Source organism: Oryzias melastigma, linkage group LG4, assembly GCF_002922805.2.
Source record: "Oryzias melastigma strain HK-1 linkage group LG4, ASM292280v2, whole genome shotgun sequence".
In the NCBI taxonomy this organism is placed as follows: domain Eukaryota; kingdom Metazoa; phylum Chordata; class Actinopteri; order Beloniformes; family Adrianichthyidae; genus Oryzias; species Oryzias melastigma.
The window spans coordinates 18,954,812-18,966,752 of NC_050515.1; the positions used below are offsets into that span (position 1 = coordinate 18,954,812).

At 36.7% G+C, this 11,941-nt stretch overlaps 2 protein-coding genes across 5 annotated transcripts; both read left to right on the forward strand.

The window, feature by feature from the left end:
* The first annotated feature begins 417 nt into the window (after positions 1-417).
* glrx2 (glutaredoxin 2) lies at positions 418-4,080 on the forward strand. Of its 4 annotated transcripts, none has more exons than XM_024279521.2 (4): positions 418-528; positions 1,938-2,001; positions 3,321-3,497; positions 3,583-4,014. In XM_024279521.2, exons 2-4 carry the CDS (start codon positions 1,939-1,941, stop codon positions 3,745-3,747), a joined length of 405 nt encoding a protein of 134 aa, XP_024135289.1. In that variant the 5' UTR covers positions 418-528; position 1,938; the 3' UTR covers positions 3,748-4,014. The 4 variants fall into 4 exon arrangements, with proteins under 4 accessions (XP_024135289.1, XP_024135290.1, XP_024135288.1 ...); XM_024279522.2 differs by having other exon boundaries at positions 444-510; positions 3,583-4,080; XM_024279520.1 differs by lacking the exon at positions 418-528 and adding an exon at positions 535-714 and having other exon boundaries at positions 3,583-4,080.
* Positions 4,081-6,542: 2,462 nt separating this feature from the next.
* uchl5 (ubiquitin carboxyl-terminal hydrolase L5) lies at positions 6,543-11,245 on the forward strand. The gene is made up of 11 exons (XM_024279318.1): positions 6,543-6,779; positions 7,159-7,222; positions 7,307-7,412; positions 8,092-8,217; positions 9,154-9,215; positions 9,507-9,637; positions 9,754-9,817; positions 9,914-10,016; positions 10,435-10,548; positions 10,640-10,738; positions 10,900-11,245. The coding sequence occupies exons 1-11, from the start codon at positions 6,704-6,706 to the stop codon at positions 10,942-10,944; spliced, it is 990 nt and encodes a 329-aa protein (XP_024135086.1). The 5' UTR covers positions 6,543-6,703; the 3' UTR covers positions 10,945-11,245.
* The last annotated feature ends 696 nt before the right edge of the window (positions 11,246-11,941 follow it).

Sequence of the window (11,941 nt, forward strand, 5' to 3'; positions counted from 1 at the left end):
TAGTAATGCAAAAAGAGATGTCAATTAAAACAGCCCCAGAGTTAGCCTTTTTTTTATCCTCTGCTGCCCCTCTGTTTATTTGAAGGTAAAATACACATACAAAATTAAGTAAATGACCTTTATAATTGACATTTGTGTGATTTTCTTGCATTATGCATTATTGGAAATATATAGTTCAAATATCTGGAAAAATCAGTGACTAAAAATGAAGGAGCTCTAGGTTTCCTGTTTATACTGATGCTGAAATGATGCAGGGATACATTTTTACTAAGTAGACTTTTTTATAAATAATCTGAAGGCTCTGGAGATAAAGTATATAAATAATGAAACTATGCATTAATAAGGAAACGATTTTCTTTTTTTTCTAAGTTTAGAAAGAGACGAAAGAAAACACAAAACTACTTTCTAGTTTTCACATCTTCACCTCCAATCCACTGGGTGGCAGTATATAGCCTTTGAGCTCTCGTGGGACAACCGTGAAAAAAGACAAAGAAGGAAAGCGGCAATCACGTAAGGTGGACATTTGAGGTAAACAGTAACAACGAGGGCCAAAACCCGAGCGTTTCTTATCTAAAAGTGCGTTGTGTAACGCTAGAAATGCTTCACCGCATGCTGAATGTTCCGTTCAGGACGCTCTGCAATGGCCGTAAGGCCTTTTTTCACTATTTTTGCCCGGACAGGATGGCTTTATCGAGCAGCGTGGAGCAGCTGGAGGTCAATCTGCGTTATTTGTTATAGTTATTTTATATCAATAGACTATTAATCAACAGATTAGGCTGGTTAATGTAGACTAAGCGTGTTATAGATGCCATTTATATGCTGCGCGTTGCTAATCGAGAATGCTGAACGTCCAGTTACTGCTGTCCACATTCTCGCCGGGCACAGACAGCAGCATCACTATTTTTAGCTCCGTAGTTGAACATGCCTCTTTGTAACTGCTCTGATACGGCGTTAAGAAATGCAAATGAGCTATCTTTACTATTCAAACAAAATATTGTGAACCAAAGTCACGGCAAATACCGCGTTACATAAACCGGTGTGCTCCTAGAACCCATTTGTCCTTACTTGGTATTTTAATTCGGAAAGTCCACCTTAAAAACGTGTGTGACCGTTTTATTTTGGTGGGACTCGGTTCACAATGTAAATGTTTAGCAAAATAAAAGTCTTTGCACAATAACAGCAAAATAAAAACAACAATGCACACAAAGTGCATGGCTTGTTTTGATTGAGACACTGCCAGACGTCAAAACAATCCATTATTATTATTATTACTATTATTATTAAAGAAAAAACAAACATGTAGACAATACTGTAGTTGAAAATGTTTACCTGATTATTCATAACAGTATTGTTTGCTTCTTAAGGTTGTAGTTCACAGTGTCACCCTGAATATGTGATGCTCGTTATAGATAATTAAAAAAAAAAAAAAAAACTGTCCAATATTTTTTTTCTTCCCCTCAAAATATGAACGATGAACTACTCACATGACATGTTGCTTTTTTAATTATTATTATTCTCAAATTCAGTGACATAACTTAGCATGATACAGTATTAACTTGATGCTGATTGATCCTTTTAGACTTTAGCTCTGAAGAGTTCAGCTAATCCTGGATTAGTGTGTACAGAAACCTTGCTGCAGTTGAAGCCAGAACATTAAAAGGGGCAACCCTGTAGTGAATGCATGGTTCTAGTGCATTGTTTTAAAAGTTAATAATATTAACATAAAAGGATCAGCAGTTATGATTCAGTTAGCTCTGGATTTTATGCTTTTTGCTTCATGTTATTTTTCTCCTGCCTTTGGGACTTTGACATTTCCATGGCTAAGTCGCGGACCGACCCAGTACGTCTGTCACCAAACGATTGTGCAAAGCATGAGATCAGATGCTTTAAGACCAACAGCATTTATAAAATATACAATTATACGTTGTGTTTTACAGAATGGGGAACCTTACCTCCACTAATGGGGCTTTGTCCAGTACTGCATGTGTTCAGTTTGTGCAGGTAAGTAGGTGTTAACGGATCTGTGTTGTTATTGTAGTTGTAGCAGTTGTGCAGTTAAGTTACTACTAACTTCATTGATACATTTTTGATGTGTAGAAAATTATTTAATTCCCTTTATTTTTTGCAGTTTGATGGATAAATTTGTTTTTTGAATGCGTGCTCCGATTTTATTTTCATTTGATCACTATATATGCCTCTTTAAATCTGCCACACATTCAAAGTAATTGTATAAAATGGTGATTAAAATTTGAATAGGCGAGGAAAATGGGTATATTTGGTGATGTTTGTTGACTAGTTATAAACGGGTACATACATTTTATTAATAAAATTAATTTGATTAATTAATTTTGAGCCATTTGAAAAAAAAAATAACATGGGTTTCCTTAGTCTATGCTTTTGGACGTCATAATAGGACAGAAGAAGTACAGAAATCCAGAGGAATTTTAGTGTTTCAATCAGAGACAAGTAATAAAATCACAAAAGGAAGAGACACTTTTTGAAAATCTATGACAAATACTCAAGTTAAAATCAAAAGGTCTTTTTAAAACTTTGGTGCAATGACAAAAAAAAAAATCATGTTAATCTAAGGGTTTTGTTCACAACTGTGTGCTGGAACAACCGTTTTCTGGAGCCTGTCCACTAAAACCTATGAGCAGTAATGTTGGCTTGGAAGGTAAAACATGCATTAGGTGACAGTTTGTATTGGATTAACTCCAGAGCTATCTGGCTTTGACCATCCCACCGGAAATTTGGTGTGGCCAGACTAACCACTATTCCTGATTTCTTTCCATATTTTTTTAAGGAGAAATATACTTTGTCCTTTACTAAGATAAATCAAAGCCCTGGCTTATATCAGCAACAAATATAAAAAAAGCCTGTTCTGATGTGCTTTTAGTTTGGTTTGCCTTTTTTTTTTCCTTTGACAAAGGCAGTTTATATAACAGCAAGTGCAACGCCAAATGCAGAAAAGTTCATTAAGATTTCATCACAACACATGCTGCCTTCGAGACATCAGCCTTTCCAGGAACATCCATGCATTTTTCAACAGGGCAATGCAAAAGCATATTGTGCATGCATTACAAAGTCATGGTTGCAGAATAATGGGGTCAACCCTGCCTGCAGTTCTAACTTCTTACTGAAACAAACATGGACAACGAAGCTAGAAACAAAAGTGACAAACCTAAGGTTATTCACACTTGAGATCGTGTTTTATGCACAAAAAAATGAATTGACCAAAATATTAAGGATTGAAACTTCTCTTTTCTGTGCTTTTTTTGTGCTGGTATTTACCAAGTTCTTGTTTTTTGCTCTTTTTTTAGGAGGTTGTGGCACAAAACTGCGTTGTCATATTTTCCAAGACCAGCTGTCCATATTGTAAAATGGCCAAAAATGTCTTTAATGAAATCGGTGCTGCATACAAAGTGATCGAGCTGGATCAGCACAATGATGGAAGGAGACTGCAAGAAGCATTAGCTCAGATGACCGGTGCCAGAACTGTAAGAACTTTAAAGTCAACAGTAGACATCATATCTTAAATATTTTTTTTAAATGCCAATGTCACTTTCAAATTTACTTCTTAAGGTGCCAAGAGTGTTCATCAATGGGAACTGCATCGGTGGAGGATCTGACACCAAGCAACTCCACCAGCAGGGGAAGCTGCTGCCTCTCATTGAACAGTGCGCTCCCTGCTGTGCTGCAGCGGCCTCTGAAGGCTCAGGCAGCGGACAGTTTGAGTCTGCCAAATGACTAACCGTTCTAGTAGTTTTAGTATCCTTTATATATTTATTGTCTACTTGATCTTATGTTAAATATCATATGCTGCTTGTTCAAAACAGTATGATTTGTATAATTTCCTTTTTTTTATTTTAATTTTTGCAAAATTGGACTTTCATATTGTTTTGCTATCAATATTATTTGAATTTTCACAAAAACAGACGCACTAGATTTATTCTTTTCCATGTTGTTCTAAAATAAAAGAACACTATTTGTAATTATAATGTGAATATTGCAAATGTATATATTTTTTATTTGTAGAAATGTCCCCTACCTTTCAAAATAAAACTACATGAATATGTTAAACTGATGATACTGTACTAAGTTAGTCAAAAAAGGTGCAAGTTTAATCCACGTGTTCTTAAGTCACTTGTATGTATACTAATATTTATGTTATTATTAGGGCTGTCAGATTTGTCGCGTTAAAAACGAGTTAATTTGACATGTGCGTGATGCCGACAATTTTTTTTACGCATTAATTGCGGATTTTCTCATACGTGTCTTTCCATACGGCGCGTGCAGGCGTCCCTAAGTCATCGCCCTCTAACTCACCAGCTGCTCTCACTAGATCACGGGCGGGTCTCTAACCACCGAGCTGCAAGCTAGAACCGGCCCGGCGCAAGGACGCAGAGAGCTCCTGCACCTTCCTCTTCAGGATGCCACAGAGGTGTTCTATGGGGTTTAGGTCTGAGGACATGCTTGGCCAGTCATCACCTTTATTCTCAGTCACTTTAGCAAGCTGGTGGTCATCTTGGAGGTGTGTTTGGGGTCATTATCATGCTGGAACACTGCTCTGTGGCCCAGTTTCCAGAGGGAGGGGATGATGCTCTGCTTCAGAATGTCACTACATGTTAGAATTCATGTTTCCTTCAATGAACTGTAGCTCCCCAATGCCAGCAGCACTCATGCTGTCCCAGATCATGACACTTCCATCACCATTTTTGACGGTAGGCAAGACGCATTTGTCGTACTCCTCACCTGGTTGCTGCCTCACATGCTTGACACCATCTAAACCAAATCTGTTGATCTTGGTCTCATCAGACCACAGGACATGGTTCCAGTAATCCTGGTCCTTTGTTTGTCTGCAGCGGATTGTTTCCAAGCTTTCTTGAGCATCATCTTTAGAAGTGGCTTCCTTCTAGGACGACAACCATGCAGAGCAATTTGATGCAGTGTGCGGCGTACGGTCTGAGCACTGACGGGCTGACCTCCCATCCCTTCAATCTCTGCCCCAATGCTGGACGCACTCATCCGTCTGTTTTCCAAAGCCAGTCTTTGAATTCGATGCTGAGAGCGTGCACTGAGCTGTTTTTGGCCGACCATGGCGAGGCCCGTTCTGAGAAGAACCTGTTCTCTTAAAGCGCTGGATGATGTGGGTCCCCGCCGAGCTCACGTCGCTGTGGTGGTTTTGTTGAACTGTCCTTCTAAATGACGTCACTATTAATCCAAACTGTAATTGTAAGGAAAAGAAAATAGATTTCACTCAAAAATATTTGTACATGTGCTGTTTTGCAAAGATGTGCTAAATGCACAAAATACAATATTTCATCTTGTTTATGCTCAAAATCCATGTGAATATCTTTAAACCAAATCTTTGAAGAAAATGAGTTTATCTTTGAAAGAACATGACAGTATTTAGTTGGATTGTCAGCAGAAGAGGAGGCAGCATCAGTCTGTTTAACCTCTTCAGACCTGATGTCCATCACATTCTGACTGATAGTTCATTCTGCTTCAGTGACTGTGTTTAGAGGGTTAACTTAAGTACTTTATATATGATGTCTATGGTTAAGTGTACTGCTGCCGCATGCACTCTGAATAGCATTCACAACTGCTGATGAGGCTCCTGTTTTCTTGTTTAAGACACTTTCTGCAGCAGGAGTTCATCAGAACTTTGCTTATTTTGTGGGTGCCGAAGTAAGCCTACGTTGATATCCCAGCATTCATTTGGTTACACTCTCTCCCACTAGCATACAGCACTTCACAACCCCCATCCAATACTAGTGTATAGCAAAAAAGAAATTTTGGAGCCACACAATTTAATGTTATTTGACCAAATCAGTCCAAATCACTTTAGAATAGTAGAATTGACTAAGAACTAAGTTTATATTAGCTTACAAGGCTTTTTAGTCAATTTATTGGTGTAAATTTTCACTAAAATTGACATTAAAAAAAATGACTAAAATTGGAAAAAGCATCAAAAGCTAATGCATTCTGCTGTAATAGATGGTTCTCAATCAGTTTTATTATTTTAAGGGGTTTTTGTTTGATTTGGTGTAATACTTTAAGAGCTATTGAAGAAACATTCTGTGATTTTTTTTTTTTTAATGGTCCCTAAATATGAAGAAAGCGAATGTCTGTCGCATATCCAACCTAAAACTTAACTTCACCGCAGTATTCTTGTTTTCATAATTAATGTAGAACTGCTAAATTCCACGAAGCACGCATTTTTCCTTAAAAAAAGGCCACATATGAATTTGCAATTAATCTCGATTAAAATTTTCAATCGCCTGACAGCTCTAGTTATTAAATATAAAATAAAAGGTGTACCGGTAATTTCTGTGTCTGAATTCTCAGATGCGTGTTTCATTTGAAGACCATCGTCATTTAGAGGGGCGGATATAACTACCTAACTAACTATAAAAGCATATATTTTCGAAACTAATAAAATAAGCGTGTTATCTTAAATCAGTTGGCCCACATTTGTGGAAAGACATCAAATTCATATTTTATTCCCGTAGATTTTAGCAATTTTCAGTGGCCGTGTTTCGGTTCACGCTGTGCCAGAAAACGAGCGCCCCAAGCTAGCTCAAATTGAACGGCATCGCGGTGAGGTCACTATAGATCCTTTGCTTGTGTAGCGTCCGCGTTGCTAAGCTGTTAGCATCTTGATATATGTGATTGAAATAAGGACATTTTTAAGATAATAAAAATGTCTGGCAGCGCAGGAGAATGGTGTCTGATGGAGAGTGATCCCGGGGTGTTCACGGAGCTTATTAAAGGTTTTGGTGAGTGTCTCGTAAGAAAGCGGAGCGCCTTCAATCAACATAACTTGGCTATGCACTAACTAGCTTGCGGTTCTGAAGCTAGCCAATGACAATGTACTCATTAAACTGTCTTTAGGCAAACAGTTTGGAAAATGAGGGGACGTGCAATTTATATTAACTTAAACTGCGATATTTCAGGACAAAAATGTTCATGTTGAAAGTGTAGCGTTGCCGCTTTTAGGAAACGTGCTAAAGAGCTAGCATTACTCAGCGTTCAAATCAACCGCGCGTCAACACAAACCTACAAGAAGGAAAAGGGGTGTTTATCTTAAGAAAACAAGCGTTCCTTCCCTGTTCGTTACTAATAAGCATGACCGATTCAAACTTTGTCTTTGCCAAGGTTGCAAAGGAGCCCAAGTTGAAGAAATTTGGAGTATGGAGCCAGAGAACTTTGAGAACTTAAAGTACGTTTATTCGTTTACATTAAGATTTCCAGGGTTGCACATTTCCTCAGATAAGTGATTCTTATTTTCTGTGCTCTATTTCAGACCTGTTCATGGCTTGATTTTTCTGTTCAAATGGCAACCTGGAGAAGAGCCAGCCGGATCAATTGTCCAGGATTCAAGGCTTGACCACATCTTTTTTGCCAAACAGGTATGACATCAAGCAAATATATTGACCCACTTTTACATATTATGGATTTGTCAACCGGATCTGTATCTTATAAAAATAAAAATAAAACAGCTTTCAGGGGTTTTTGTAAATCAGTACATTTCCCCCACCCCGAACCATTTAAAATCTCACTCTGATCATCTTTTAATCTGTTTAAAAAAAAAAAAAAAAAAAAACGTTCTCAGTGTTTGAACATAGTTTCTGCAGAGTGGCAGCAGTTCATTAGGAAATTATCTGTACTTGATCTGTACTCATTGAGTAAACCTGCCCTTATTTCCCATCATCCTTTTGTTTACACCCTTTCCTCTGATCTTACAGCCCCTCGCAACCCCAACCTATCATTATAGGTGCAACAAAAATGATGAGCTGCATCATAGCTACCCATAGTTTTGAGTCAGATACCAGCTCAGATGATGCAGCAGAGGGGCTGAGCACTTACTTCACTTATCTACAGGCTTTTTGCAATACCATTTTCACTTCTGCTCCTGATTCACAACTAATTGAATAAAGAAACACACACAAGTGCAGTTTTAAGCTTAATTTTCTTTGTATTTGTCCTGCATCATGAGAAAAAATGCCACAAGAGCATGTAAATATCACCCAAAACACAATTTTCATTGGAGTTGATCTTAAATGTAACATTTTCTCATTGTCTTTGCAGGTCATCAATAACGCTTGTGCCACCCAGGCCATAATCAGTGTCCTGCTCAACTGCTCCCATCCTGACATCGTGCTGGGAGACACACTGTCAGAGTTCAGAGAGTTTTCACAGAGTTTTGATGCAGCTGTACGTAACTGGTATCTTTTTTTTTATTTTATTTTTTATTTGGGTAGTATGAAACTGAAAATATTAATCCAGGAAAAAATATATAGCCTCAACATAAACAAGATTTTGCTTGCATCTGTATCTGCATCTTATATATCAAAATGCTCATTAAAGCCTGTCACTAATAGAAAAATAAAACAACAGAAGAAGTTTTAAACAACTGCCTTAAAGTAAATAAATGTAATATTTAGATAGGATTAAAAACAGTGACATTTTGCAGATGCTTCTTGAAAATGTCCCTTTTTTTGGCTGTTCACAACCTTCAAACTCTTTATTTGTGCTGAAGTATTGGTAAAAAAAAAACAAGCACATTTTTTGGATTAAATAAAACATAATTTGCCATGCAAATGGAGCTTTATCTGTTGAAAAAAATTTAACAGTCCTGTGCAGAATTACAAACTAATTGTTTTGAATTGTTTCATCTTCATACCACTTTTTTGTAATTCCGTTTCACTTTTGTGCAAGTTTTGCAGTAGAACTTAGATTTAAAACATTAAAAGTGACAAATCTAAAACTAAACATTTGTTTTTGATTTTGTAGAACCGTTCTTGAGGATGGGCTTTTTAATTGTAGCTTCAAAATGAACACATGGATTGTTTCATTTTTACATTACTTTGAGTTTTTCCCAATGTCTGAATCAATTTCTTAGCCTCCAGCTATCTTTGTCATTGTGCATGTGTTTTTATTTGCATTTCTTATGATGTGTTTCCATGAGAACAGAGATCGCTTAGAGAAAAAAAAAATCAATGAGCTGAGATGACTGTATGTGGAGCAACTTACTAACTTAAAAGATGATTGGAAACTAGTTGTACAAATTGCTTGTGACCTCTAAAAGGTTACCTCGTGTTGAATTATTTCATTTCTGTATTTTTACATATTTGCATGCTCTCTCCTCAGATGAAAGGTTTGGCTCTCAGCAATTCAGAGGTGATTCGGCAGGTTCACAACAGCTTTGCCAGGTGAGATCTTGTCCTTGTGACTTCCTTTTTGATGTGACTTTGTTTAATATGTTGCATGATAATTTTTAATGTTTGATGGCAGTGTGACATTTGGTGACAAAGCCATTGGTTTAAGTACTTGATCTTGTATTTTAAAAAGTACTTCATGTACTTGTCCAGTTTTTCTCAAAGCGGAGTAAGCCACAAAAAAAAAAAAAATGTCTCTAGCTTTTGTTAGACCTCAAGTTTATTTATTTCCTTGTTTTTGCTTACATATTGTGATTGTATTTTTATATTTCTATTTTTTTGCAGGCAGCAGATGTTTGAATTTGATGCAAAATCTTCAGCAAAGGACGAAGACGCCTTCCACTTTGTCAGCTATGTCCCTGTAAACGGCAGACTGTACGAGCTGGATGGACTCAGAGAGGGACCGATTGATTTGGGTAAAACATGTTTAAATGTGTTTGTGAAGCCCAACGGAAGTAACTTTCAGTTTAAACTGATAATGGTCTGTGCAGGCTTTCGTAGACACAGTAGTTATCTCTGTTTCTGTCACCAGGTGCATGCAACCAAGATGACTGGATCAGTGCAGTTCGACCAGTGATTGAGAAGAGAATACAAAAGTAAATAATATTTATATCCAAGAAAAAATATATATTTTCAAGGAAGACTAAAGAAAGCTGCACAAAATGCTAAGAAGTGTCTGTTTCTTCCATCAGGTACAGTGAAGGCGAAATCAGGTTCAACCTAATGTCGATCGTGTCTGACAGAAAGATGATATATGAGAAGAAAATTGCAGAACTTCAGGCTCAGCTGACTGAGGTTTGTGGTAACAAGTGTTGAAGGGGATATTATTTTGCTCTTTTATATTGAGGCCGCTTTTGATTATACAAGTTAAATTTAATGGTTTAATTAAATTAAATATAGCTTCTTTTGTTATTTCAGTCCTTTAATTTTCATTGTTTCGATATGAATTCATAAAACAGTTCTATATTTATGAGTCACTTTAAAAAGACTGGTGTTTCTAATTTGAAATTTCTAGTTTTGTCCACTAGAGGTCAGCAAAAGCAAAGTTTTGAAACAACACAACCCTGAAATGAAAAATTTCCAGAGGGATGATGTAATATATCTATATATTCGGTGCTGCTGTAATCTTTGAGTTTCCTTTGCTGTTAAACTGCTACTTTTTTTTTTTGTTTTAAGTTTTACATGCTCAACATTCAGTCTGCTCTGATTGCAGGATGAGCCAATGGACACAGACCAGACCAGCTCCTTTCTAAGCTCCATCCAGTCAGAGATTGCCAAGTACCAGCTTCTCATTGAGGAAGAAAATCAGAAACTTAAAAGATATAAGGTTGCCTATCTTATCAAATATATATATATATATAAAAAAACATTTATATTTGTTTTCTCTCATTGGTCATACTCTGTTTCTCTTTTTCTAGATTGAAAATATTCGACGGAAGCACAACTACCTCCCTTTTATAATGGAGCTACTGAAAACACTGGCAGAATACCAGCAGTTAATGCCATTGGTAGAGAAGGTAACACACCCCTTTTTCAGATTTGTTCTCATTGACATTGTTTTATTGATCCTGATAATTCTATGTAAAAGTGGAGCAATCAGTAGAAAAGTGCAAAATTTCATGCTTTTCAGACAGCTTTCTTCATATATAAATTGTAATATAATTGTTTCTTTCATTAGGCAAAGGAAAAACAAAGTGCTAAAAAAGCTCAGGAGGCGAAGTGAAGGAGAGACGCCACCAAGAGGAGCTTGTGATCACACGCAGAAACACACAAAGATCGGCAGTTCTCCTTCACTGATGAACAGCGTACACATATTTTACAGCAGCTGTGACAACCATGTCGGCGTCGCTCTCACACTGTGGCTTCCACTGTACCATGCAGCTACAGCGAACTGCACAGACTGTCCAGCCTAAATAATCACAGTCACCACGTGTGTTCATCAACTGTAACGCATGATTGAAGGAAACTTATTGTACTATGTTCTGTCCTATTTTCATAATAAAAAACGTCCTAATGTTTGTGAATTTTTTGTTTTAATTTTTATATTTCATATTCTTTATTTAGTTTGGAGACATTTATTTGGCAATAGTAGATTTTTGGCTCCACCTACTGTTGAAATAGAGCAACAGCAGAGGTTTTGTTTTCTAAGTGAGGAAAAGAACATTGGAGGCTTTGATTTTAAAGAAGATAAATTTGGCTGAAAATGCTAAATCTGACTGGTTTCAGTTGATAAAAGCTGGAAAACAGCATAGGTATGGAATTTGAATGATATGCTTGTATTTCTAGGTAAAAAAAAGACAAAATCCAGAAATTTTCAGAGATAAATTAAGTTTATTGTAAGAATGACAGCTATATCTTAATTTTCTTCACTTTATTTCTCTTTGTAGGTGTTTGCCTCTCCAAAAGACCACAGTGTACAGAAACTGACACAGTCACAGCTTTTTTATTTTTAAATGCATTTTTTTTATCGTGCCCTTCTCATGTAGATGTGCAAATGGTTTGCACACTACCTCACACTGACCTTAAAATACAAAAATATACCCAAGTATTCGAGCAAGAGTTGTATTTGCATTGCTTTTATAGATCAGAGGTTTCTGCTAACAAACCATTCAAGCCAATGATAAAAATACATAAATGATTCCTCTAAGTTTTGAACAGTGTGACCATGAGATTTTTGGAAAGATAAAAACAGATTTATGATTTAGTTTGGTTTTTCAGGA

What these genes read in the sequence shown, in the direction of transcription:
- glrx2 (XM_024279519.2), top strand. Translation starts at nt 1,740, where the DNA reads ATGATTCAGTTAGCTCTGGATTTTATGCTTTTTGCTTCATGTTATTTT. An exon ending in CTAAGTCGCGGACCGACCCA is followed by an intron (nt 1,841 to 1,937) that starts GTACGTCTGTCA and finishes TGTGTTTTACAG; the next exon opens with AATGGGGAACCTTACCTCCA. An exon ending in CATGTGTTCAGTTTGTGCAG is followed by an intron (nt 2,002 to 3,320) that starts GTAAGTAGGTGT and finishes CTCTTTTTTTAG; the next exon opens with GAGGTTGTGGCACAAAACTG.
- uchl5 (XM_024279318.1), top strand. Translation starts at nt 6,704, where the DNA reads ATGTCTGGCAGCGCAGGAGAATGGTGTCTGATGGAGAGTGATCCCGGG. An exon ending in GGAGCTTATTAAAGGTTTTG is followed by an intron (nt 6,780 to 7,158) that starts GTGAGTGTCTCG and finishes GTCTTTGCCAAG; the next exon opens with GTTGCAAAGGAGCCCAAGTT. An exon ending in GAGAACTTTGAGAACTTAAA is followed by an intron (nt 7,223 to 7,306) that starts GTACGTTTATTC and finishes GCTCTATTTCAG; the next exon opens with ACCTGTTCATGGCTTGATTT.